This window comes from Chenopodium quinoa, unplaced genomic scaffold, assembly GCF_001683475.1.
Source record: "Chenopodium quinoa cultivar QQ74 unplaced genomic scaffold, ASM168347v1, whole genome shotgun sequence".
Lineage (NCBI taxonomy): Eukaryota > Viridiplantae > Streptophyta > Magnoliopsida > Caryophyllales > Amaranthaceae > Chenopodium > Chenopodium quinoa.
Window position 1 is genome coordinate 260281 of NW_018744890.1, and position 22644 is coordinate 282924.

General features: G+C 37.3%; 4 protein-coding genes across 7 annotated transcripts; 3 read left to right on the forward strand and 1 right to left on the reverse strand.

The window, feature by feature from the left end:
- Positions 1-2634: 2634 nt before the first annotated feature.
- LOC110705957 (kinesin-like protein KIN-12F) lies at positions 2635-9360 on the forward strand. 4 transcript variants are annotated; one of them, XM_021883879.1, is made up of 16 exons: positions 2635-3457; positions 3587-3724; positions 4556-4639; positions 4740-4865; positions 4960-5019; positions 5124-5177; positions 5269-5361; positions 5470-5565; positions 5667-5827; positions 6126-6266; positions 6416-6545; positions 6658-7566; positions 7650-7748; positions 7835-7918; positions 8023-8802; positions 8922-9360. In XM_021883879.1, exons 1-16 carry the CDS (start codon positions 3170-3172, stop codon positions 9165-9167), a joined length of 3489 nt encoding a protein of 1162 aa, XP_021739571.1. In that variant the 5' UTR covers positions 2635-3169; the 3' UTR covers positions 9168-9360. The 4 variants fall into 4 exon arrangements, with proteins under 4 accessions (XP_021739571.1, XP_021739573.1, XP_021739572.1 ...); XM_021883881.1 differs by having other exon boundaries at positions 7835-7903; XM_021883880.1 differs by having other exon boundaries at positions 5679-5827.
- Positions 9361-10160: 800 nt separating this feature from the next.
- Positions 10161-14804, forward strand: LOC110705958 (mitochondrial import inner membrane translocase subunit TIM22-3-like). Its single transcript, XM_021883883.1, has 5 exons — positions 10161-10449; positions 12819-12883; positions 13243-13315; positions 13414-13467; positions 14291-14804. The coding sequence occupies exons 1-5, from the start codon at positions 10254-10256 to the stop codon at positions 14530-14532; spliced, it is 630 nt and encodes a 209-aa protein (XP_021739575.1). The 5' UTR covers positions 10161-10253; the 3' UTR covers positions 14533-14804.
- A 957-nt stretch (positions 14805-15761) lies between these two features.
- Positions 15762-17387, forward strand: LOC110705934 (serine/threonine-protein kinase HT1-like). The gene has a single exon (XM_021883850.1). The coding sequence runs from the start codon at positions 16258-16260 to the stop codon at positions 17203-17205; it is 948 nt and encodes a 315-aa protein (XP_021739542.1). The 5' UTR covers positions 15762-16257; the 3' UTR covers positions 17206-17387.
- Positions 17388-17624: 237 nt separating this feature from the next.
- Positions 17625-21022, reverse strand: LOC110705959. Its single transcript, XM_021883884.1, has 4 exons — positions 20584-21022; positions 18568-18696; positions 18197-18381; positions 17625-18066 (listed from the first exon to the last, which is right to left on the reverse strand). The coding sequence occupies exons 1-4, from the start codon at positions 20812-20814 to the stop codon at positions 17679-17681; spliced, it is 933 nt and encodes a 310-aa protein (XP_021739576.1). The 5' UTR covers positions 20815-21022; the 3' UTR covers positions 17625-17678.
- Positions 21023-22644: the final 1622 nt, after the last annotated feature.

Below are 22644 nucleotides of genomic sequence, written 5' to 3' on the forward strand. Positions count from 1 at the left end.
TGCATCAAGCATAAACAAACGGATTAGACCTAGTAAAAAAGGGAGCGAGTCTAAAATTTACAAGGACAACTTCATACTTCTAGGCGGCCCAGTTGGAGTTTTAGAAGAAGTGGCCGGCTGTTTCTCAGCCGCCACATGTTTCCTGGCAGAACCAGAAGAGCTCGCAACAGTCGTTCTCCGGGCCTTGGGGTCCGGCTGTTGGGAAGATGAAGCTCTTGGAGCACCCGTCTAAAAAAAAAAAAAAAAAAAAAGTCAGTATATGCATAAACACAACTCCAAAAAGAGGGTGAAAGGTTCGGAGCTCACCAAGGGTGCCCCCTTCTTGGGGGAGTCGGTTGAAGCTTGTTGCATGATGGAGGCCCGCAACATGGCCGCCGCAGTCTTGGAGGCGGTGATTTTGCTCATGGCGTCAGCTGCAAAAACAAACAGCAAAGTTAATAAAAGTCATAACAAGAAATGTATGGAACAACAGAGTATTCGACAGGCCGACTACCTCTTGAGCACCGACTGCTGAGGCCACAGGCGGCCAAAAAGTACTCGTCGTAGAGCCATTTGAAGCTCGGGACGCAGTGCAGGGGTACTTGCTCTCGTACCCCTGAAGTAGAGTCGACCCTCGACTCTACTTTAAAGAGTCCTTTATCAAGGATCTCTTTCTTAGCCTTGGGGGGAACAGGCGGCATGCTACGGCCGCCTGCAAGAAGTGGCGGATTCCTGTTCCACCTATTGAAGCGCTTGTTCAGCTCAGTGTCTGAACTCTCAATGATGAGGAAGGTGCTCCGCCAGTCCTTCCACTTGTTTGCTTTACCTCTCGTCATGAGGTAGCCCCTGTGGCTTGTCAATTGATACCAGCCGGTACCGCCTGCCTTAGGGGTCCGGCTGAGATAGTTCATATGGGCGAAAGCCTCGAAGCTCGGCTCCACCCCGTGCAGTTCGCACCCGGCCACATAGCCGAGTACGTTGACCCAGGAGTTTGGGGCTAACTGCCATAACCCCAACTCATACCCATCCAAGATCCGCTGAACAGCCGGATGTAATGGGAAGCGCAGCCCTGCCTTGATGGCCGCCTCGTAGCAGCCAAAGCAGGCGCTATCATAACTAGTACCAGCCGGCCAGACGACTGTGTCTTCTGGATCCGGCACAAACACTAGAAAGTCGGGGCCCATGGTGTGGTTTGCAATAAAGCTCTCCACTTTCTCTTGCATGGCTGTGATCCGGCCCCGAGGTACCGTGCAGTAATAGGGGGTATTTAGCTCTCGGTAAGAGGCGGATGGCTCCGCCCAATTGTCCCCCTTCTCAACTGCGTGAGAAAGTCTCGCCTCTTGCAGGCGGCTGTTTTTCTCTTCTGTGTCCAAAGAAGCATGGCCAGAAGAGCTTGACTCGGAATCGTCCTCTGACGAGTCCGAAGAGGACGACTCCTCCCCTCTCCCGGAGGGGCCCGCCTCCTCTCTTTGAAAAGGAGCATAATTGTTAACTGTTAAATGGGAAGGGGTCAATATGACTCCTCCCACAGAATTGCCGGCTTTCAGGCCGCCTTGTTTCACTTCCACATCTGGCGCCTGGTCAGATGTTTCATTAAGCGGCACCATGTGGGAGGAGCCGTCTGAATTTGAGATCCTAGCAGTCTTTTTCGTTCTGGCCATCCTGCTCTGCATAGACACAGATACAATCGGACTTTGTATAAAGGGCAAAGATGGGTCCGGAAAAGGGCAGGCGGCACTCTTAGTCCTAGATTCAGCCGTCCCCGGTGACCGGCTGATCACTAACCTAGGTCGTGTCGTGTGCTTCCGTGGTGCCATTTCAAAAAATAAAAAGAAAATTAAGAGTAAGAGAACTGACAGTTACCTGAACGAGTGACGGTTGATGAAGTTCTGAAAATCCTTTGCAGTCGGCTTGTCAGAACAGGCGGTAGGCGGAAAAGGTCCAAAATGTCAGAGCAAGTTCAGGGGTCCGAATGTTCTCAAAAAGTTCTCAAGTGTGAAAATGACTCAAGACAACTCTCCTTATATAGGCGAAGTGAGAAGGCAAAGGGTCACTTTCAGAATTCAAAATTTGGGCGGGAAAATCTCTCGGCCTTTCGTCGCCTGTTACAGTGCGGCACCTGTCACAGGTAACACGTGACCAGTCACGTGCCACCTGTGAGGGGCAAATGATTAGGGGATTTTGCTCCCGCCAATCGGAATGCGCCACGTGGGCCAATCAGATCCTGCCAAGTGTCCCCAAGATGGAACTGTCAGGGCATGCCACGTGGCACACGTTTATTCGTCCACCTTGGACCTGTTATGTCATGACATGTGGCATACTCCATGCCTAATGGAGAAACCGGCCACCCAGGCCCAACTTCTGAGGGAAGCCCAATCAGCCCTAGGTTAACCTAAACCTAGGATGGGCACGTTTCCCAAGGTTATAAATACCTCCCTTAATCCTCATTAAGGGGGATTACGAAAAAAAACACATTAATTACACACAGTAATAACCGGCTGATCTCGCTAACAAAGCAGATTACCTACATTAAACACTCTCACCTAGAGAGACCCAATCACTTTAATTTCCGCATTAATTACTCCTTAATCAAGTACTAACTTGACCGTTGGAGGCGGAGCTCCCACCACCAGGAGTCTCCGTTATTTTGCAGGTACAGGCGTCCGGTTCCAGTCTCAGAATTGTAACTCTCCCGCAGGACATCAGAAAACCCCGAAACAGTATCCATTCCCATTTTTTGTCAAATGAAAAGCCTATTTTTCCACCAATGTACATGCTCTTATTACTAATTTTTTTTTTTTTTTTTTTTTTTTTGACGAAACTTATTACTAACTATCTCCCCACACATAAAAAAAAAAAAAAAAAAAAGAAAAAAGTAGAAGGGCATTTGAGTATAATCCACAAAAAAAAAATAAAAATAAAAAAAAATAAAAATAAAAATTCAAAAATTTAAACACAAACTTTCTAACGGATACAACCCACAGAAAAATCAAAAACTCATTTCTCAACGGTCATATTTCTTTTCCTTTCACAAAACAAACGCTCTCTCTCTCCTACTTCTTCTTCTTCTTCAAAATTCGAATCAAAAATTCAAAAAACTCATCTTCTCTCTTTCTCTCTCTAACTCTGCTTCTCTCTCTAACACGAAACTCATTCTACTTTCTACCTTCAATCTTCAAATTGGGCAATAATGTCGATGACTTCAGTAAGAAATCTGCTCAACAAATCTCTTTCTTCTTCAAAACGCCAATCAAACTTAAAGAAATCGCCATTATCAACTTCGAAATCACATACTTTTGCTGACGAAAATGCAGCTCCAATTGATCCCAATATTCAATCAATTGAACCCCAATTTCCCCTTTCATCAAACCCTAAAAAATCACCCTCTAAGCTCTCGATTTCTCGCTCCAAAGTTCTTGAATCTTCTAGATCAGACCCAATTGTAGAACATTCTACTTCCCCTGATCCCCCAGTTAAGGTATTTTTATCCCAACAATTCTATTTTTGTTTGTAATCTTACTATTTATTTATTTATTTTTTTTTTTTTTTGCTGATTTTTGAAATTTTGAAAATTGTGTAATTTTTGTTTTTGTATGTTTTTTCGAAGGTGGTGGTGAGAATTAGACCCAAGACTGTTAATGAAAAATTGGGCGATCCGACAATTAGGAAGATTTCTGAGGATTCGGTGTCGATTGGTGACCGGGAATTTGATTTTAATTCGGTTCTTGACTCGAATACTAAGCAGGTTAGGTCAATGGGTCTTTCTCTTTAGTTTATATAATGTATCTAGTTTTATGTTGTGTAATTGGGGAATTTTGATTTGTTATAATTAGAAAGTTTGCTACATTTTGCACATTTTATGAATTTTGTTAGATATAATAGCTAGTGTTTTATTGGTATTGTGAAGTAAGATTTAGTATTGCATTGAAATGATTGACATGTAATGTTGTATTGAAATCATAGAATGATCGTAGTTTTTGATCCAAAAAATCTAGTAATAAAACAAAGTAATAGAATGTATCTAGTTTTATATTGTGGAAACTTTATATTGTTAGTCTTATAGCTACAATTTTTGCTACATTTTGCACATTTTATGAATTTTGCCAGATATAGTAAATAGTGCTGTATTGGTATTGTGAAGTGACACATAAATATATAATGTTGCATTAATATAAGTAGAATTATCGTAGTTTTCAATCAAGGAACTCTAGTTCTAGAAGAGATTAATATTGGGAATTTTGGATTGGAAAATGCCAAGCGAAAATGTTTAATCCCTTGATTATTAGTTTTATTGTGTTTGAACTCACAAAGATGTTTTGAGTTGGTTGGTGTAATATATAATATTGGATCAATATGATTTATTTTATTCTTTTTTATTTTTAACAATGGATCAATATGATTAATGTTAAGTGACACTTGATGTTGAATTGATATCTTAGAATGATCATAGTTTTCGATCCAAAGAAATTGAGTACTTGAACAGATTAGTGTTAGGAATATTGGATTGGAAAATGCAAAGTTAAAATGCCTAATGCCTTGGTTTTAAAATTCCATTTTATTTGATTTTGTGCTCCAGGAAGATGTTTTCGACTTAGTTGGTGTACCTTTGGTCAAGGATGCATTGGCAGGTTACAATTCTTCAATATTATCTTATGGGCAGGTATTGCAAAAGAAATCCTCTTGTCATTTTATGTGTGTGGCTCTATTTGCAGTCATTTTAGTGAATTCAGGGTAATTAATATAGCTTTATCTTGTTATAGACTGGGAGTGGTAAAACCTACACAATGTGGGGGCCGCCAAGTGCCATGGTCGAGGGACAGTCTCCTAGTACTCAGCAAGGAATTGTTCCACGTATCTTCAAGAAGTTGTTCTTTGATATTGAGAGAGTATGTTACTCTACTACCATCTAGTTGATAAATTTCAGAAGTATATGTTGTGCATATGTTAGAAGTTGAGTTTTATTCAATGCTTTGTGTATAGGAAAAGGTGAATTCTGAAGATAAACAGATAAATTACCAGTGTCGTTGCTCATTTCTTGAGGTAATTCTATTGACCTAGTAATCCTGGATGATACCATAACTAGTATAGTTGTTGCTTTATCATGTGAATCAAGGTGTTTGACTATATGAAATTGGTTGTAACAGATATACAATGGACAAATTGGGGATTTACTTGATCCCACACAGCGAAATTTGAAGGTGCTTGATCTTTGCCTTTGAATTGCTTTTATAAGCTTGTTTGTTGTCATTGCATTATGTTATGTATGATTAACATTTCATAACTTTTCAGATAAAGGATGATGCCAGAAATGGGTTTTATATAGAGAATTTGACCGAGGAGTATGTAACAAGCTATGATGATGTTACTCAAATTTTAATCAAGGTATCCAATAGACATGCTTTGTTCTCCGTAGTATTAACGACCATAACATAAATCCTCATGCACTAGTTCACTGTGCCAGTTTTCTCATGCCGAGTTTTTACGGTGCAGGGACTTTCTAGTCGAAAAGTTGGTGCCACAAGTGTAAATTCTAAGAGTTCTCGATCTCATATTGTATTCACATGCGTGATTGAATCCTGGTGCAAGGTATCCTTCTAATCAGCTCCCGAAAAAAACGGTTTAGTTCTAGTTGATATGATCATGCTCCATTGCAATTGCTTTTACTTAAGTAGGTCCTTGACTATCAGTGTGTGGAACAGGAAACACCATCAAGTAACATTAGCAGTTCAAAAACTAGTCGAATTAGCCTCATTGATCTTGCTGGAATGGGAAGAGATAAACAAGCTGATGCTGGAAGAGAGTTTGAAAGGGAAAGAAAAGAATTGAACAGTTCATTGTCTCACCTTGGGTAAGATATCAATCATATCATGAAGTTCTCAGTGTCATGGCTTTTATTTGTGCTTTCAGATTACAGTTGTTGAATAATACGAAGTAATAATAATGCAACTTGGGTACCTAAGGCAGACATGGGTATGTATCTTCAGGTGTCAGTAGTACTTAAGGTAAAATGTCGAGTCCAAGTAATATAGAATATGAATAAACCATGATACTTCAATGAGATATAAAGGACAAGAAGCTTTTTTATTTGTGGTTGCTTTCTGTTTATCTACAACGATCCCTTATAGAAAATTGTCTATTTGTTGCAGGCACTTGGTGAATATCTTAGCAGCAGGAACTCAACCTGATGATCTTATGTACAGAGATTCCTGTTTAACACATTTACTGCAGCAATCACTTGGTGGCAATTCCAAACTCTCTGTCATCTGTACCATATCTCCTGATATAAAGTATTCTTCTAAATCTTACCTAATAATTTATGTTTCAAATTAGGAACATGTATTTACTAGCATGTATTACCATTTACTCATGTAGAGTAAACCTTAAGAATCATGGGGATGGGACTCTGATAATCTTCTTGTTATTTGATTGAATGCAGAAATTATGTTGAGACACTTAGCACACTCAGGTTTGGACAACGAGTAAAATCCATTCAAAACAAGCCTGTTGTTAACGAGATTACAGAAGAAGATATGGATGATCTAACGGATCAAATCCGTCAACTTAAGGTGTGTATATTTCCTTTGATTATTTCATTCTAATACACTCTGCTTAGAAAAAAACATCAAATCTTTATGATCACTCATATTTATAAATAAAATTTGTGTAATTACTTTTCAGGAAGAACTTATCAAAGCAAAATTAAATGTTCGCCCAGCTAGCTCTGAGAATGGACAATTAGCAGGGAAAAGCGTGCGTGAAAGCATTAATCAATTAAGAATTAGCCTAAACCGCTCCCTGGTGTTGCCTGCAATAGATAATGAGATTGAAGAACATGTCAACGCTGACGAAACTGATGTCAGAGACTTGTGTAAACATTTTGACCACTTGAACAGATCCTGTGAAGAGATATCAAAAGACATGTCTTGTGACAGCGATACCATGAGTTTTTCGTCTGTGCGAGGAAGTTGTGATAGCTATTTCACCAGTGAACATGAAATCAACTGTTTACATGAATCAGTAGAAGTCAGTTCTGATCAGGCATTGCAGTGCAGTAGAAGTAGTATGTCTATCAGTTCATCTCGACATTCTGCAGCTTTTGAAGAGCCAGCATTATCCGAGTCACCCAAAATTAAAAATACTACAAGAAAAAGCATGGTAAGTTCACCAAGTCTTTTGGCTGAGCAGAACATTGTTAATGAGAGCGCCAAGTTCTGTGAAGCTGTGCCGGGGAAGTCAGTTAGGCAAAGTGAGCCAATGCTGCGATCCTCTTTAAGGTCAAGCAAAATGTTTTCAGGACCTACTGAATCTTTGGCTGCTAGCTTAAGAAGAGGCTTGGAGGTCATTGATTCTCATCAGCAGCATAATTTGTCAAAGTCTTCGGTTGCTTTCTCCTTCGAGCACTTGATGTTAAAACCTTCTCCAGCAGTTGACAAGGCCTATGCTTCTGTTCAAACATTATCAGATGTTAGGCCATCAATTGATGGATCACCTTCTTCCTTTATGTGTATATCTTGCCGTCAGAAAGGGCAGAACGTCTCAAATGAAGTTGAGGATAGTTTGAAGACATGGATAACTGCAAACAACGAGGTAGGAGTTAATCTTAAGGCCTCAATGGACTGCACCAAAATGTTCATATTCTGTGTTCTTATACGCTTTCTTTGACCTCTCAGGAAAAGGATGCAGATACTGCTCAGGCCATTAATGTGCAGAAGGAGCTTGAAAAAGTTTGCAGTGAACAAGCTACTAAAATTGAGGAGCTCAACCATCTGGTAATTATTATTTCTTGTATAATACTCTGAAAGTTAACTTTTCTATGAAAGCTTCTGCCTAACTAATCTTTGAACTGTGTGTGCAGGTGGAGCAATTGAAACAAGAAAAAGAGAATAATAATGCTTTACAAAATAACCAAGAAATTGAAGACAAGGTCAGTAGCTTCCCAGTGAGTTGAAATTTTCCCTGCCATTGTATAAGAGGCCTGTAATATACCTATGCTGCTGCTTTTTTTTCCTGTCTGAAGTGTCTTTATTTAATAAATTTTTGAAGAGCTGCAATGACGGTGAGACTGAGGATCAAGAACCTGAGATCATAAAGGAGGCATGTGCAATTGAGGACAAGTGCGAAATAGCTAATGGTTCCTTTGATATGAGAGAAAGGGAAGAACTTCTCATGGAAATCCAGCTTCTGAAGAGCAAGTTACAGGCCTATACTACTGATGCAGCTCCAAACAAGTCCATTGACAAGCTAAGATCATCTCTGCTATCACGTTCCATGAATTTACGGAAAAACATGAGCACCCAGTTCAACAATGCTGAAGAGTTGGAGAAGGAGCGAGAGCGATGGACTGAGATGGAGAGCGAGTGGATTAACTTGACCGAAGAACTTAGAATTGACATTGAAGCCCATCGTCAGCATGCTGAGAAGGTAGAGATGGACTTGCAACAGCAGAAGAAGTATGCAGAGGAGTTAGATGATGCCCTTCATAGGTCAGTCCTTGGCCATGCAAGATTTGTGGAACACTATGTTGACCTCCAGGAAAAGTATGACCATTTATCAGAAAGTCACAGAAGGATAATGGAAACTGTAACTGATGTCAAGAAAGCCGCTGCAAAGGCAGGAGCCAAAGGCACTGGTGCTCGTTATGTTAAGGCTTTTGCAGCTGAGCTTTCAACAATGAGGGCTGAGGAGAAGAGAGAGCGAGAGCGGTTGAGAAGGGAGAATAAGGGCCTTAGATTACAGCTCAGAGAAACTGCTGAGGCAGTTCAAACTGCTGGTGAACTTCTAGTCAGACTTAGAGAAGCTGAGGAAGCTGCTTCACTAGCTGAGGTAAATTTTCTGATCACAACAGTTCGCGTAATTGGATATGAGTTAGTTTTGCAAGATCGATTTAAAAACATTGTAATGATTTTTGCTTACATACTTTTGAATTTCCGTATTCTTTGCAGTCTAACCTGACTGATCTTCAACAAGAGAATGACAAGTTGAGGAAGCAATTGGAAAAACAGAAGAACAAACACAAGATGGAAATGGTAACCATGAAACAGTACATGGCTGAAAGTAAGTTGCCAGAATCTGCATTAAGGCCTATACATTACGACGAGCCGCTTCCCACAAGCACTTTCACTTCCCAGGATGATGATGATGCTTGGAAAGCAGAATTTGGAGCCATATATCAAGATCACCGTTACTGAAATCTGGAGATAAAATAAATAAAGTCTGTGCATTTGGGTTTAGTTGTGGCTAGCCTTTGACCCTACTTGGGTCATGGTGGTATTCTGGTGTGTACAAACCATTGTTATACTTTCGGTCATTATGCATTTGACAAATTGCCAAGAACCAAGGATCAAAATGTTGTCATTCTTTAATTTAATTTAATATTTTTTACTCTCTCCTTCCATAAATAGTTGCTTTATTGTCTTGATGCATTGTGCTTCTTCATGCCTTCTTGGTCATTCAATCTAAGTGGGGCAATCAGGAGAAAATAATAATTCATTGTTATATTAGAAAAGGCGATAATTTATTTTTTTCGAAGACTTTAATATGATTTGAATTTTTTTTTAGTAAGGTAAGAAAATAACTTATTAGTAATGCTAGCAAGTTGTTGGGAAGGTTTTTCTATCCATAAAAGATCTTTTCATATGAGTATATGCAACAAAATTAACTCATACAATGTATATGATTATCAAATTCAAATTATTACGTGCACAATTACATTATTAGATTTTGATTTACCAAATTTGTATAGATTCCACCCCAAATCAATGTTTGATACCATAATATTTGTCTTATTATTATTTATAAATAGTATAAGACTCAAATCACCAAATGACTCATTTTTCGAATGACTCGAGTCGAATCGAACTAATCAAATATAGTCTACGAAATTTATTTGTGCACATGGGAATAGTTATGGAAATAGCAAGTACTATAACGATGTTCCTCTACTAATGTATAAGATTTGTTAAATTGAATAATTACACCATACATATCCTTAAACCTCATCACACCCCCATAGTCCCAAATTAATACTCGTACGTGAGATCAAATACCGCCTAAATCACCTACTCCGTATTATTTTTAACTCTTTTTAGTTTTTACACCTAAACAGCAAAAACACACACAACACAATGAAGTTATATAGGTAAAACGACGTCGTTGCATTCGGATAATAAAACCTAAAGTTTTTATTTTCTTTACAAATATTCTGAGTAGATAGGTCGAAAAAATAGAGAGAGAAAAAAAACGACTGAAAAAAAGAGGAGAGAGAAAATACGGCGATGGCGGAAGAAGCTCCAAATAATGCTGACATTAACACCGATTCTGAGTTTGGAAACGATGAAAACCCTAACCCTAATTCTTCTCCTAATAATGCTTTAGCTATCAATGGTATTCCTTCTTCTCCATTGATTTGCCTCGTCAAGTTCGCCGGTGATGCTGCTGGTGGTGCTGGAATGGGCGCTGTTTTTGGCTATGGTTCTCTTTCTCTCTCTTCTTATTTTGCTGATTTTGTTTTTAATTTGAAGAAATTGTGAGTAATTTTGAAGTATTATGTAGAAATTTGAGCTTTTTATGTGGAATTAAGAATGTTTCTCGTGAAATTGTGAATGGATATTTGTAATTGGATTTGATTTTTACTCTTTTTGATGAATTTTTTGTTTGAAATATTGTTTGTTGGGGATAATTTAAATATTGTTATGGAATTGCTGAGAATTTTAGAGAATTTATTGTTATTTAGCTTTAGATTATAATGGAATATCTAATTGGGCTCATGTAATGTAACTGCAGTGCTATATATTTTATAAATGGTTGTTGCGTTTATGAATTGAATGGTATAATGAAAATAAACTTTTTTGGGATTGAGAATGAAAATTTGAACATTCTTAGATATTTCAAAGTTCCTTATCTACCGTTTCAAAACCGAGATATTGGCGTTATTGTAGTTGTTGCCGAGGAAATTGGAGTTAAAAATTAAGTATTACTCCCTCCGTCCCTGAAAGTTTTTATTTTTCCTCTGATGGTGATTGTCTCACAATAAAAGTTAAAATTAACTTTTTGAGGAGGGTGTATGTTATAGAATTGTCAATTGGTTTGTTGTTCGAGAAGTTCTCCAGCGGATGCTTTTTTTGGTTATTATGACTTTAGTTATGACCTTATTTGAATCTTCAAAAGGTCTGAGAGTTGTTGTCCAGTAATGCTAATATTTTTAGACTTTCTGTTAGGCTTGCAGCGGTGGTAATTAAGTATATATTAGAATAGAGGGGAACCATTCTTTGAGAGCATTTGAAAAGTAGGGATATTGTAGGATTAACCAAGAATCCGGGATTAAAAAAAAAAAAAAGTAAGCTTGGTTTTGTTCATGGTTGTTTCTAAAGTTGGCTACGTTTTGGTTGTTAACTTGTTATAAGTGCTTAGCAGGGGTATTATTCTAATGATTTATCTTTAGGATACACACTTTTAAGTTATAGGTATTGTGGGCCTTTTTAATGGACCAGAAGTTCATGGAGTTAATGTTTACCCATGACCTTTCTTGATTTGGTGAAAACTGAAAATTCTTAATAAGCAGCATTTTCTGTTTTGAGAGGTGGAGGATGTGGTGAGAAACTGCTGCAAAGACAGACACAATGGGGAAGAACTTTTGTGTGCTCTAGTAATGAGTGTATATAGGTACTAGGAATGTCACATATGCACTATTCTAAATTGTATTAGTGATCTAGTATAACTTGACAATATAAGATGCAAGAAAAAGAGCAGAGACTGCTTGTATTACACAAGTTAGGTTTCACTTTTAGCTCAGATTGTCTCTTCATTTTATTTCTCTGCCCCTCAATGTTGATGAGACGGAGTCTAAAGCTGCTAAACAGGAAGCTAGAAATTGGGAGGCTGAATTTTGTATCTTACTCCTCTAGATCACTTTGATTATACTTTTCAATGTTTACGTTAACTTTTCTGCTTTTGTGTTTAATTAGAATTCTCTATACCCTTTAAACTTATCCCCATTATCCTATATATTAGAAAATTAGTCATTTCAGAAAAGAATATATGACATACTCGGGAATCAGAAAAGAATATATGACATCCTTGGGAAGCCCATAGTTATTATATTGAGCTCAACTATGTCCCCTGATTGATTATGCATGCCACAAGTTACTAGGTTTAGAGATGATAAAGTACTCAAATGTGCTAACTCTATACCATTAATGGTTAAAGAACCACGGGGTGTAATGTGGTCTTTTCCATAGTTTTCCTTTAAAGGTTGGTTGCTGTGCTCGTTATTAATTTATTATGGGGATGTGAGAGTCTTGGGGTGGAATTTGGGCTTTTGTAGGACATTAACTATGACATTTAGACTTTTAGACGGTGTTTAATTTTCATGGATCAGATTGAAAATAGTGTCAGGCTTAGAATGCTTTTTTTAAAGAACCTTTGTGGTCTTTTGGGAGATGAAACTCATGGATATAACTTCCTTTTGCTGGAACTGTTGAAAATTTGAGGGTTTTTTTTTTCCTATGAAATGTTCCTACAATTTCAAACTTTAGCTTGCATATGTGGGTTGTGGATTTGTAGGTATCCTTATGCACCCAACTCCTACTGGATGGATTTCGAATTGTAATTGTTTTTTTTTATAATGATGTTTTAGCAATTAGATCCAACTGGGCCTTATTTTGAAGTTTTTTGCATAGGAAGATTGCTATGTTCTTTCTCTTGCTGGAAACCATCTATCTTGATAGTATTTTATGAAGTGTCTTTTCTTTTGCGTGTTTCTCCATGTATATTGATGTGTGGTCTTTTAGGATTTGATCTTTGTTCAACCTGAAAGCGATTGCTACTGGTGTTTATTACAGGTGTTGGATTGTTCAAGAAGCAAGGCTTTAAGGGCTCTTTTGCAAATGCAGCTTCTAATGCCAAGGTCTGACTTTATTCCTGCAATTGATTATTGATGCTCTGGTGCCTTCCTGTCCCAGAATTTTGTGTGTTCTTTTTAATTAGGTTTGTCCATTGTTGTGCTCCTCTTTCTTTGAAAAAATGAATAATCCTTTTTGTATTTTTCGAATACTTTATATTCTAACACACTGCTATAAAATAATCCATTTGTGATGCTCCTTAGTATTTGTGAAAAATGAACTAGGACCCTTTTTTATGGGACAGAGGGAGTAATACTTATAAGTTACTCCTTTCTCTGCACAGACTGTACTTTCTAATTTCTACTTAATGAATATTTTATAATGTCCTTATTGAGCCATTTGCTCCATATATTCTTTTTTAAAGACATTTGCAGTACTCTCTGGGATTCATAGTTTGGTGGTATGCATGTTAAGGAGGCTAAGAAAGAAGGATGATGGTATGACATTTTGAATATTGTTACTCCGTATTCCCTTTTGTTTTACCTGTGTTGTAGCAATGTTCCTAACATATTGACTTGTTTGCCTCTGTTTAAAGTCATTAATGCAGGAGTGGCTGGCTGCTGCACTGGTCTTGCTCTAACTTATCCAGGTTCGTAGTACAGTTTACCCCTTGTTTTGATTGTGGAGTGATTTTGCTTGTATGCCTGTATTATAAATGGTTGTGTTTGGTTGCATGTATGTCCTGTGCTTCTGGATGAGTTGCTTGTTAATGGGTTGCTCTATGGAGGCTAGGTAGTTTTTATTCTTTTTTTTTTTTCCTTCCGGCAGATATTTTCTATGATCTCATGTTCAGTTATAAGGTATCATGATGTTTGTTAGCTACTAAGCCTGATATCTTTTACCACTTACCTTTGTTTGGTCGTCATATAAATGCTACTGTGTTTGTTAAAATGTTAATTGCTGTCTTCTGCTTATTTGATTTTGTTAGTCATGGAATATTGTGGTTAGTGAGGCTTCAGGTTTTTTGTGGAAATACTCTACTCTCTCACCAGTATTAATTCAATTAATTATACAAGTGTGTCATTGCTAAGAGGCATATCTCATCATGGTTACGTATAGGCCAAATGGTACGGTAAATGATTAAATCATGCTCCAGAAAAGGGCATTATGTTTGATGTGTCCATCTGACTCGTACTTCATTCCTCAATTAAGTTAATATTACATTTTGAACGAAGGTTTAAGGAGTAGATAGGATAAAGTGGGTTGGGTTGGGGTTAAGCCTAACTCGAGAGGAAAATTGGCAAGGAAAAACTTACTAATACTAAAACAAATGTTTATATGTGGGACTGAATACCGATATAGCAGCTCTTAACTAGGATAGTACTTCAAAGATTTGTGTGCAATATACTGCTTCGAATTAGACTTACAAAAGTTACAATCATTGATTTATATCATTTTGTATTCTGTGCCAGGTGCTCCTGGAGCTCTCTTGCAGAGCTGCGTTTATTTTGGTGGATTTGCCTTCGCCATGGAATTCTTAAACAAAAAGCAATCAGCTTTGGCACAACCCTACAAATCCCAAGAAAACCATAGTTGCCCGACTGCAGTTCCTCCTTTGGCGTTTCCCCTATCTGATGAACTAAAGGGACCATTCTTGTCCTTCTGTCAATCACTCAGAAAATCAAAGAATCGCAACCACCCTTTTGCAGCATAATTTTGTTTGATGAAGCTTATGTTGCCTTTTCGTTAACTCTACGTCCTCCAGATGCTATTATATAGCTCTTCTACTATATATGTATATCAGGATCGTGTTTCGCAACCTCTGTTCTCTACCCATTACTTTAGATGTAGTTAGCCTATTCATTTACTCTTTTTGCCCCATGAGTTGCTTAGGGATTTCCTTGTTTTTGTTGGAACGAAGGATGTTAGCTAATCATTTTAATGAAGTTGCAAATGAGGAATGATTTTGGTTTGAGCTCATATTAAGATCCTACCTACTTTTTAGTATTTTCATCATCTATAACAAATTGATCTTGATTATCTTTATAAACAGTTAAGCATACAATTGCGATCTAAATTGGAATTATATTGGTTTCTCAAAAACGAAAAAGAATACATGGATTTCCTATGATGATTGGGAGTTTGTGACCTTTTAATTAATATAATACTTCGTACTCTTAATTTTTTTTATATGATAAGGGCGTGCAATAAATGGTAATTGTCTTCATATTTTTTATGGGTGATAAATTTCTTAGAAAAAGAAAGGCAGGAATAAAATTTAACAAAATTGCATTTCTGAAAATGTCAAAAGGATTTGTTATTTTTGTTTTTAGTTATAAGTTTATTAAAAACTTTCAGTGTTTAAAAGACATGAAAAACCGTTTTTCATTGACTCGTTCTTTACTACTCGTAATAAAGCTTGCATAATGGGTCATAGCCTAAATTTATTTCTAGAAATTTCTTCCTTTTTTCTTCAGTAAATAATGTACGGACTACAGAGTTTATTTAATACTATTATGAATTTTTTTTTACTTTATACAAAAATAAAAAATATCGAGATGATTGCTTTGATGATAGAAAATAATCTTTATAACTTAATGGTTTATCATAATACTGTATATATATGGATTATTATTGATAAACAGTTTGTTTAATTTCCTAAATCAGTGATTATTGTGAATGATCTTTTAAAATGTTAGTATCCTATCTAATCCTATATTTAATTATCTGTTGCAATTTGCAATTAAAATATCCAAATGGACATTAACAAAATACGTAGTATAAAACACGGAGAGATTACTTGAAGGAAACGTATTAGATAGGCGGCATAAACTTCCCATAAACGAATATAGTCATTAACAAGTAAATTAAGGGCAAAATAAATAATCAAACCCCTCTTAAAAAAAATCATAATTTTCTTTCTCCAAATTCTGTTTTATTTTTATACTAAAAGTCGTTTAGAAAAATTAAAAAAAATCAAATCCTCTTAGATAAATAACAGCATATTTTGGATCCCTTTTTCATATTCTAAGAACCCTAATCTCTCAAGTTTTTTGTTTTTCTCTCAAACCAAAACATATTTTTCACTAAATTCATCCCACAAAACTTTTCATTGCTCCCGCTCTAAAAATTTCTCTTTTTAAATTTCTCGAAAAAACATTTGTATAAGACCGTCTTATCATCATCGTTGGTTGTCAATGGTGGTTAGGCCAAAGGCAGAGAACGGTATTTGATCATATTTCACGCATTCAGGGTTGATCACAGATTTGTTGTAATCGTATTCGTATTGAAGATCATGGCGCCAACATCGTATGATCCTAGCTTAAACAATGTATTTTATCACGATCAATGCAATCAATGTTTTCCGTTGTAACAAGTTTTTCTACGTGTGTCGTTTCGAGGGTACGATCTATTTTAACGGAGTGAACCTTCGTTAGTCATGTTTCGGATCATGGAGGAAGAAGGAGACATGGATTTCTCGCAGTTACAGTATGTTAAAAAACTCGCTCAAGGTGCAGAAAGCAGTATATACTACGGTATATACCGCGACAGAGACGTGGCTGTCAAGGTTTTCAAAGAGATCGATGATGAACGAGAAGATCGCGAGTTACACGCAGAGCGATTGAGGAAACAGTTTGATCAGGAGAAGAAGATACTGTCACGGCTACGACACCCGAATGTGGTGGAAATTGTTGCAGCCTGCAGACAGACATCAGTTTACTGTATTTTGACAGAGTTTATGTCAGAGGGTTCTCTAAGGGCGTACTTGAACAGGTTCGAAAGGAGTAAAACTCTGCTTCCTTTCGAGATAGTTCTTGTGATTGCGTTAGAGATTGCTAAAGGCATGGAGTATGTGCACTCTCAAGGGATTATTCATCGCGATATTAAGCCTGAGAACATCCTGATTGATCAGGGTTTTCGTCTAAAGATTGCTGATTTTGGTGTTTCTTGTGAGGCAAAAGGGTGTGATTGCAAAGATGTAGGGACTTTTCGATGGATGGCACCGGAGATGATCACACGAAAAAAGTATAGCAGGAAGGTTGATGTGTATAGTTTCGGGTTATTGTTAAATGAGATGGTTTCCGGGAGTGCTCCTTTTGGTGATTTGAGCCCGGTTCAAGTTGCTTACGGCGTTGCTAACAAGAACTTGAGGCCTGAGATTTCTAAGGGCTGCCCGGAGTTTATGAGATTGCTGATCGAACGTTGTTGGAGCAAGAATCCTAAGAAGAGGCCCGAGTTTTCGGAGATTGTGAATGTTTTGGAGAAGTTTCTAGGATTTCATGAAGATAATGAAGGCAATGTGAAGATGTTGCAGCAATGTGTAAAACAGGATCATCACAAGAAGGGATTGTTCCACTTGATTCAAAAGCTGTGTATATTTCCATGACTTGGGGAAATTGGTTTTTGATTTCCTTGAGTAATTCAATAGATTAGGTGTTTTGTTAGATTCTCTTAAGCATATATTAGTTTTTCTTGATTAGAAATTCAAAAAGTTGTAAATACAATAATCTCTTTTAAGTTTTTTCTATAAAGATTTTGGAATATTTTGATTCAAAGATGTATTGATTAAAAACCCCGATTAGTTTAATTTGTTCTTGATCTCGGTGCTGAATTGCTAGTTGTTTTGCTTGTAATGATTTAGAGTTTAGATCCCTGAAAGTTTTTCGAGAAAAATCGAAAAAAAAAAAAAGGGAGTCACACGCTCACTAAAATTTCAGGGTTAGAGTCACTGATGGCGCAACATGACATGATCAAGATTAAATTCTTCCTGTTCTTGGTGTACACAAGAAACATCACAAATTCAGATCAAACAAAATTAAAGCCAAATGTTACATATATTCTGATCAAATCATCCACAAGTTACATGTCTAAAGGAACTATTGTTTCGTGTTCTTTCAACTCTTCATTGATGAGAGAGAGACTGTAGAATCTTGCTAAGTAGGTTAGAGCTTCTTCATTGTTACTACACACTTTCCAAAGTGATTCAACTTCTCCCTTTGCAAGATTTCCCCATCGTTCACAGTCATTGAAAAAATCCAGGAGCTTAGAATAGTATGAATCATAATTCATGAGTAGGAACGGAACTGGAAGTTGAGATCCTATTCGCTGCAGCTGAATAAGCGCTAGGATCTCAAACATCTCATCAAGAGTTCCAATCCCACCAGGAAGAGCAATTACAGCTGTCCGGTCCAGGGGACTGTTTCTCACTGCGGCATCCACAAAACCATGTTTCCTAGCTGAGAAAAACCTATACATATAATAAGATGGATGAGTGAGATTGGCGTTATCAAAATAGATAACCTTTGTTCCTCTGGATATAAGTCCACAAATATATGGTTAGAGGCAGGAGGAGGGGAAGGGAAAAACAATGGGGGTACCTGCAAGTAAGATATGTATCAGCAGGAAGGTAAGGATGAGAGCCTGTTGAAGACCATTGACCAGCTTCTTTCTCGATTTTAAATCCACCAACAGGCTTCCCAGCTTGCAGCGCACCTTCAATAGCTGCATCCATTAGTCCTGGACCAGCTCCTGTCCATGTAGTGCAATTCAATAGATTTGCAATCTGCAGGAGAAAGGTGATGATGTATAAGAATTCTTGATTCTCTCTTTCACTGGGAAAAAACAAACCATTGATACAAGGTGAACTATAGCATGTGCGCAATCAGGTTTTGAGCATAATGTGCACAACATCAGAAAATTAAATGTCTTACTTAAGAAGAGTAAAAGATACAATGTGGGAGTAACTTGCCTCTCTACTAAGCTCAAGTGATTGGCTATAATGTGGATGATTAGCTCCCGGTCTTGCAGAGCCAATATAGATAACTCCCCTCCCTAGCCTGTGAATTAGTTCGTAACACTGTATAATCTCCTTTTTGACCTTCACAGGCAAAAAATTAAGCATTGTATCAGCGAGCATAAACTGATGCTAAATGATTGTGATGCAGCAAGTCTCAGAGCAAGCAAAGTCTGAAACCAATTCAAACAGTTCTCTGTAATTTAAATGAACACAGTAGCAAAGTCAAAAATCAGATGCCCTTTCCTCCAACGAGTCCCTTCCCACTATCTTGTAGTGTCTTTTGGCATCTTGCATGTGTGTACTTGACACCACAAAGTCGTTGCTACAAAAAACAACTGGACAGTAATGATATAGTATAGGACCTCAGGGAAAAGCAAAAAGAAACTAAAGCAATTAGAAAAAAATAAAACCTTTGAGGATTCTAGTGCTAATGCCTTGAAATAATACAAATATATATTAGGGAAAAAGCCCATAGGTTTACGGCTCTTCTTTCAAAGACGAGGATCGGGAGATTATGAGTTGTGAAGGAGCAGAAAATCAAGTATGGTGAAGTTGGTTTATAGAAGTATTTTAAGCATGTCAGCTACTTTTATGTCAGTTGGTGCTGTTTGTTAGCTTGGGTGGAAGGTAAGTGGAAGAACAAGAGATGTAACCTTAAAACTAGGAGCTTTTAGCAAAAGTTAGACTAATAGTTCTTACTTTCCGTGTCTAATATGGGTTATCATCTACGTCCTACGTAAGACAACCCTTCTATAGAACCAATCAAGCAAAAATTGGAGCTGATTCTTTGCTTGCTTAGCTCTCCTGTGCTCCAAACCTAAAGACTAATAGAAGGGAAGTGGATACAATGAAGCCTCCATAAACTATGCAACATATCCTAAACATAAAAGCGTGCAGCAAAAGTTGGATAATGAGTTTCACTTTCCCATGGGAACATAGAATCACCTTTGTTTACCAACTCATGGACAGTTTATCTTTCAAGATAATCTAGTTTCACTTCTGCATAAATTTAAACCTCGGCAGATTTCATAAAGCATGGATTGAGGAAACATAAGAAAGCATCATCTGAAACTAGATTATGCCAGTGCAACCAGTTGAATCCCCAGTTAATGATGTTAAGCAGTTGAACTAGATTATGCTTCTATTTCTCAATTTCTCATTGCTATATCTTTGAAATGAGTTTCCGGGAAAAAATATAAAGGTATGCTATGTGATTTCTCTTACCAAGAAGAAAGTACACTTATGGTCTATATTAAGCAGTCCTTAAGTTACTACATCTACTCAACTTCTCAATGTTATATTTCCAAAGTGAGTTTCCAAGAAAAAGTATAGAGGTATGCAATGTGATTTCTCAAACCAAGAAGCAAGTGCACTTTGGAGTAGTTTACTTAAACTCGGTTTGCACAGTCGGACTTGATCACAGCTAAACCTATTTCTATAGCTACAAAGCGAATTCGGAAATGGAAAGGAGACTATCCCCATTGCCAAGAAGAAGCACTCATGAAACACAATATTCCATGTCATATGTAGATTTTCAGCTACATAAAACCCAATACTTCCTAGGAAGGAAGCCATGCGGGGGCTTATAAATAAATTTTAATGAGTTTATAATCCTGTAAGTAATTGATTGCAGGTAATTTCAAAATGTACTAATTATCCTAATCATAATTTTGGCTTTAATAAAAAAAATTAAAAAAAAGAGAATATTTTCTGATTAAAGCTCAGCAGGAACAAGGTAAACCTGATTTTCTGAAATCCAGATGATTCAATACTCAAATTTAGACTCATAAATCAATTAAACTAAGAAATTAACAACATGAATAAAACCCATCAGCTATACTGAAGCAACAAATCCAGCAAAACCTTCAATTTTTCCACAATCACCCAATTAACAAGATTAAATCCATATAATTAAGAACAAATCAAACAAATTGAGCTAAATTTAGTGAAATTTGGGCATCCCATTACCTCATTTGCGCTTTTTCTCTCTTCAAAATCAATCAATTCACTTCTTTTGCAGCAGCTGGGAATCCCAACTCCAATCTTCGAAAACTTCCTTGATCTTCTTGCTGAATTGAAATCAATTAAAAGGGTTTCTCTACTTTGTTTCAAAGATTGCAACTTTGGAATAAACTTGTCAGAATTTTGAGCAATTGAAACATGGGAACCCCATGAACTGATCATATTAACATATCCCATTTTTTTAACTGAGTCAGACACAACACGACATAACACGGCACAGAGGTGGCACGCTCCCGGCACGGCACGACTGGCCGCCCACAAAACTAGCCGTTAAAGGGCTCTCTCAACGGCTTTCTATTGAATTTTCTTCTACTGTTTCTTGTTCAGCCCCACCTGACTTTAACAGTACAATATACTCCTCAGTCCTTATTCCCTTATTTTTAGCCCATAAATTATAAAATCAAAGCATATTACGTAGTATAAAAATATTCTCTTCATAAAATTAATAGTCAAAGAGACCTGCTGTTTTAATGTAACAATGAGTCTCGTTTTAGTAATTTATGTTGTACCTAAATTAAGTTCAAAAATATTTCTTGCAACTACTAGTTTATTACGTGAAAATTATAAAAAATCAAATTGAACTTTATCTACTTTGTCCGAATTTCAAATATATCTAAACTGTGTTTTTTCCAAGATATGTCGGACATTGAGAAAGCGTTAACATTCTAGCATGGTGGAAGTCACAAGTGAACATATTTCTTGTGATGTGTGCGATGGTTCGTGACATCTAGCGCTCAAGTCTTATCGTGCCATCAATGTGTGCATTGAGTGTATGTAGAAGGACGAGTTTTGGACGAGAAGAAAACTAATTTGCATCCAAAGATACTTGAAATTAAATGTGTATTTGCTATAAGGAATGGTTAGATGCAGATGGAAGAATAAAAGAACAAGTAGTTGATTATTTTAAAACTGATTCTGATGAGGAACAGCGGAAGCTACTGAAAGATTATGGGAATGTTTTCCTTGATTATTTACAAAGAGGAGTCCCATATAAATCATCATACAAGCCTTATCATAGGCTACCCCCGCAGTTGAAGCGGGAGGTTTACGAATGGTAAGACTGTCCCGAAAATCTTCAAATAACATGCGTGGGAGACCCTTAGTAAAGATATCCGCAACCTAATAACGGGACGGCGCATGAAGAACCCGAACTTCCCCACGTGCAAGGTGCAACCTTCTCTCGGACAAAATGAATATCCATTTCAATGTGTTTTGTACGCTGATCTTGAACTGGATTTCCTGATAAATAAATAGCACTAATATTGTCACAATAGACTAGTGTAGCCTTTTTAACCAGACAATGTAACTCCAAGAGAAGATTCTGAATCTAGCATGATTCGGAGACAACATTTGCCACCCCATAATATTCGACCTCTGCACTAGATTTTGACAATGTGGGTTGGCGTTTGGATGACCAAGATATCAAATTATTACCCAAAAATACACAATAATCAGACGTCGAACGTTTCAAATCAGGGCACCCACCCCAATCTGCATCAGTATATGAGACCAGAGTAGAACACAGAAGATGGATATAAATGTAGGCCATAATTAAGAGTACCCTGTACATACCAAATAATCCGTTTGAGAGCAGACATATGATCTATTCTCGGATCATGCATATGAAGACAAACTTACTAATGAACGGCATAAGAAATATGCGGCCTGGTGAATGTAAGATATTATAGAGCCCCTACAAGGCTCCAATATAGAGATGGGTCATCAAAATGAGTACTAGTGGTAGCGCCGACCTTCGATTTCGTGTCAACTGGAGTCTGAGACGGTTTACACGATGACATCCCTGCACGATCAATTATTTTTTCGGTATACTTACGTTGTGAGAGAAACAAACCACCCTTATGTCGAGTCACAACAACCCAAAAAATAATTCAAAGGACCAAGGTCCTTCATAGCAAACTCAGAGCTTAGAAGAGCCATTATAGAACATCGAAGAGCATCAGAAGAAGCAGTAAGAATAATATCATCAACATATAAAAGAATGTAAGC

What these genes read in the sequence shown, in the direction of transcription:
- LOC110705957 (XM_021883879.1), top strand. Translation starts at nt 3,170, where the DNA reads ATGTCGATGACTTCAGTAAGAAATCTGCTCAACAAATCTCTTTCTTCT. An exon ending in TGATTGAATCCTGGTGCAAG is followed by an intron (nt 5,566 to 5,666) that starts GTATCCTTCTAA and finishes CTTGACTATCAG; the next exon opens with TGTGTGGAACAGGAAACACC. An exon ending in AGTTCATTGTCTCACCTTGG is followed by an intron (nt 5,828 to 6,125) that starts GTAAGATATCAA and finishes TATTTGTTGCAG; the next exon opens with GCACTTGGTGAATATCTTAG.
- LOC110705958 (XM_021883883.1), top strand. Translation starts at nt 10,254, where the DNA reads ATGGCGGAAGAAGCTCCAAATAATGCTGACATTAACACCGATTCTGAG. An exon ending in ATGCAGCTTCTAATGCCAAG is followed by an intron (nt 12,884 to 13,242) that starts GTCTGACTTTAT and finishes TCTTTTTTAAAG; the next exon opens with ACATTTGCAGTACTCTCTGG. An exon ending in TCTTGCTCTAACTTATCCAG is followed by an intron (nt 13,468 to 14,290) that starts GTTCGTAGTACA and finishes ATTCTGTGCCAG; the next exon opens with GTGCTCCTGGAGCTCTCTTG.
- LOC110705934 (XM_021883850.1), top strand. Translation starts at nt 16,258, where the DNA reads ATGTTTCGGATCATGGAGGAAGAAGGAGACATGGATTTCTCGCAGTTA.
- LOC110705959 (XM_021883884.1), bottom strand. Translation starts at nt 20,814, where the DNA reads ATGGGATATGTTAATATGATCAGTTCATGGGGTTCCCATGTTTCAATT. An exon ending in AGAGAAAAAGCGCAAATGAG is followed by an intron (nt 18,697 to 20,583) that starts GTAATGGGATGC and finishes TTGCCTGTGAAG; the next exon opens with GTCAAAAAGGAGATTATACA. An exon ending in GATACATATCTTACTTGCAG is followed by an intron (nt 18,067 to 18,196) that starts GTACCCCCATTG and finishes TTATATGTATAG; the next exon opens with GTTTTTCTCAGCTAGGAAAC.